The following is a 4,099-nucleotide window of genomic DNA, read 5'->3' as shown; positions in this document are numbered from 1 at the left end:
CAAATCCCACAATTTGTCTTTAGAAATGAAGCTCCGACTCATGCGTTGCTACATTTTCTCTGTTTTGCTGTATGGTGTGGAAACCTGGACTCTGAACAAAGAAATCACCAGAAGACTTGAAGCATTTGAACTATGGCTTTACAGAAGAATTTTAAGGATATCTTGGACACAAAAAGTCACGAACGCAGAAGTACTACAGCGCATGAGAAAGGGAGCAGAGTTGGTAAACACCATAAAATGCCGGAAACTCCAATACCTCGGACATATAATGAGGAACACAGACAGGTACGGGCTACTCCAAGAGATCCTTCAAGGCAAGATAAACAGCAAGAGAAAACCGGGTCGAAGAACAATATCTTGGTTGGCGAATCTGAGGAAGTGGTTCGGTAAAACATCAGTAGAACTCTTCCGAATCGCAACCAACAAAATCAAGATAGCCATGCTGATAGCCAACATCCGGAACGGATAGGCACTTAGAGAAGAAGAAAGGCTATATTTTATTTTCGAAAATGAAATATTGTGTAGAGATGATTTAGATGGAAACTACGATTTTCTCAACACAACTATCTGATTCTGAATGAAGATCTTTTGTTTGTACGTGTTCGATGGGTTTAAATAACTATGCTAAATTCTGCGAGTATCATCCAGCAATGATCAGAAAAAATACAATTTAAAGTTTTATTCCAGTGGTTGATATATGTTCACAATTTACAAGTATAAATTAAAACTGTTATGTACGATTATTACTGCAGAGCTCAGCATCCCTTTTCCTGTTCCAAACACATCTGGCCATTTTTGTCCATGAGGATCTTCAAACACAACTTGATCCACTTCTGGTCAGGATTGTCACAGTCGTCCTCATCATCCTCACCCGACTGAGTCACCTCCAGGCACAGCTTCTTCCACGATGACACATTCTTGGGGGTGGGGTCACAATCGTCCCCCTTTGGCTGGCTGATGTGGATGGTCATCAGCTCCTGGTTGTTGGCCTGGTCGTCATCGTCGCAATCCGGCACACAATCGTCGTCCTCATCGTCCAAGTTATCTCCGCAATCGCAGCAGACGCCATCGGGACACGCCTGGTCATCTTCGCATGCGTCTTCGCATTCGTCATCAGCCGTTTCACAGTCGCAGTCGCACTCGTCATCGTCCTCGTCGTCCGGGCAGTCGTTCTCGACGGGTGGAGGCGGCGGACAGCTGGGCTCCTTCGGCTTCTTGCAGGGAGTCGATGACTTGGAGCTCGAGTCCTTGCACGAGCTGGGCTGCTTTGCAGGTGCATTATAGGCTGCTGCAGATGGGCACTGCAACAATTATGATTGTTTCTTGATTTAAGATACGGCATTTACTTGTGTCATGATGTTCAAGTCACAACAATTCATATTAGAGAAGGAACTTATAAAGAGAATGGCCGCTAAGAGGTTCCCCTTATAATTTATAGGTAATAGATTATAAACCAGAAGAAGATCAATTGGAAGGCCACATAAAAGTTTAAAAGTTGGCATAACTGATATGTTTATCGTAACAATTCTATGTAGGGAATAAAAATGTATACACTCAAACTCAAACAATAAGCTACTCTTGTGAGTTGGAACAGGCAATAGCCCAATCTTTGCATGTATGATCATGATGATGAAAAGTTCATATTTCAATTAAGATCGAGTTTATTATTATGGAACCAGAGTTATCCAGAATTCAAATAATCAAAGTGAGAAATCTTGGAGGAAAAATTTGGCTTTGAAATACAATCAAAATCTGAGGAAATAATTGCAAAATATAGAGTCTCAGATTAGTTTAGTTTTCTTATAATCCAAGTGACAAATCTTGTCCGTAACTGAATTGATAAACCCTACTGTCTCTTCTAGAAGAAGATAATAGACTACTGTTGATATCAGGATGATTCACCATAAAACTGAAAGAAAGTTTATTCTGCAATAGAAATAAGTAAAGGTAGGCTACTAGTACTTGTGTGAAGTATCTATATTGGAATAAACTTATATGTAAACTTATATATAACAATAAATTGTTATAACATATCGATTGAAATAGCAAAATGGTACTTGTTTCAGTTGACTGTAATTTATGGGAAAACAATATTTTAAAATATTCTGTGGAGCTAATCCAATTCATTAGAGTAACATAATTACTAACTCAATATTGAAATGTTCAACCTTTCACACAACTACAAAAATGTCTTTACAATTACTCTTATAAATAAGTATAGATCGGTGGACTTTTCATTGGTAAAAATGATGCCAATTGCACAATTTTGAACTCAACTTGAAGTAATACGTCCTTTTAGGCTCAAGTAATAAGGGTTTGTCACAGGAATTATATTATTCATATACTACTTTTAGTGAGAATGATAATATCCTTAGATAAATAAACCTCTAAATTTAGGTCGTTTTTTATATTCTAATTTGATCCACATTGCATTCTCAAGTAGGCTATAGTGATCTTCTTAAATTGTCAAACGAATTAGTATTATAGTACCTTTGTTTTCCCAGGGTGGAATGAAGATTTAATTCTATCCAGTACTCTTCAATTTAAGTGGAATTTTATATAAATTTGTTTTGAATTTTTTACATATAATATGATTTATTATGGTTTTGGCAAAATGAACTGATTTGATTTGTTTGAATCCATTGTAGCTTTGCAGTAGGAGATTTATCTCCATAGAGTAAAATCAGTTGATATTCATCAACCCACACTGAAATTCCACAATACAACATAATATTTGAAGATAAACTTCAAATACATCCTTAAAAGATTTAAGATTGAGTATTGCAAGACACTTACCTTGTTGTTTTGTTGGCACTGATTGTACGACGACTGCTGGTTTTGGGCACCATATCCCGGACTGGCTTCATAGCCTCGGGATTGTGGCTGTGCAGCATAAGCAGATACCCCTGATGGCTCCTTCCCAGAGCATACTTTGCATGGGGTGGCCTGTGGTTTCTGTGATGGTGATGCTCCGCCTTGATAGGACATTGGCTGCGGCTGGGCCGGCTTCGATGAATGAACCGGACAGTTATTTTTTGGAGGACATTGGTTCTGAGTCTGCTTTTGACATTGATTCTGCGACTGACATTTGTTTTGTGAACCTTGATTTTTCCCTGGACATTGAGTTTTTTTGTCTCCGCAAGCGGAAGGTGGAGCGTTGTAAGCAGAGTAGCCGACCATCTTGAAATTTCAATAATCCAAATTAAACAATCTCAAAAAACTTTGACAAAAATTTTGTGTAAATAGTTACCTTCTAGTCAATGGAACAAGAACATAATTTGACTCAAATTCTTCAGCTGTTGTTTACTCAAAGACATAAACAGAATTATCGCGTTATTCACTACAATTTTCACAAACCAACTTTCTAAATTATGTATTTGAAATAAATTAGAATTTAGAAAATTTTTATATGTTCTAAATGGAAAACCATTCCAGCAAATTTAGATAGTCGAAATGAGACTGTTTATAATTTATTTATCTGTTTGAGCTTCATATTGATATGAATAAGACAGCTGAAGTTTTTAACATCAGACATGTGTTAAGAATCAGCTTATTCAGAATAGTGATTGCACTTATTTCCCCATATTGAAGCTTTAGTCTATTTTGACTTGGGTTTCCAATGCAATTTAATTCTATTGGACTTGGTTTTGAACTGGTATCATTGATCTGTAGTTATAGCTAACAAATTCAGTACGTAATCGTAAATGAAGTATTATTATTGGGGATACATACAGATTTGATTTGAAACTATTATTGTAGATCTGTGATTATAAATAACAAATGGTCCAATCGAAGGAAATTGAGCATTAACTATTGGATGTCTATAATACAAGAGTTAGATACAAACTATGAGGCCAGGAGATAACTCTCACGTTAGTCTTATTTAGACAACCTGCTGCATTTCCAATACAAGCCCAAATTGAAATAATAATAATAATAATGCAGTATGGCTAAAGAAATTCTTGTGTTCAATTAAACATCTAGGCTATTTGGCAAATCATATGTGACTGGCCTACTACCTCATATTTATTGCCCTTTGAACATCTCAGTTCGCTTTTGGAACACTGCGCGATAACGGCTGATGCTCTGTAAACCAATT

The 4,099-nt window shown here is 36.7% G+C and overlaps 1 protein-coding gene across 1 annotated transcript; it reads right to left on the bottom strand.

Moving 5' to 3' along the window:
• Window positions 1–664: 664 nt before the first annotated feature.
• LOC111064114 (nucleolin) lies at window positions 665–3,535 on the bottom strand. The gene is made up of 2 exons (XM_022351789.2): window positions 2,797–3,535; window positions 665–1,301 (listed from the first exon to the last, which is right to left on the bottom strand). The coding sequence occupies exons 1-2, from the start codon at window positions 3,178–3,180 to the stop codon at window positions 756–758; spliced, it is 930 nt and encodes a 309-aa protein (XP_022207481.2). The 5' UTR covers window positions 3,181–3,535; the 3' UTR covers window positions 665–755.
• Between the last annotated feature and the right edge of the window lie 564 nt (window positions 3,536–4,099).

The sequence above is a fragment of the Nilaparvata lugens genome, chromosome 11 (assembly GCF_014356525.2).
Source record: "Nilaparvata lugens isolate BPH chromosome 11, ASM1435652v1, whole genome shotgun sequence".
NCBI classification, from domain to species: Eukaryota; Metazoa; Arthropoda; class Insecta; order Hemiptera; family Delphacidae; genus Nilaparvata; species Nilaparvata lugens.
The sequence above is the reverse complement of the archived record's forward strand: the minus strand, read 5'-3'. Positions and strand labels throughout refer to the sequence as shown.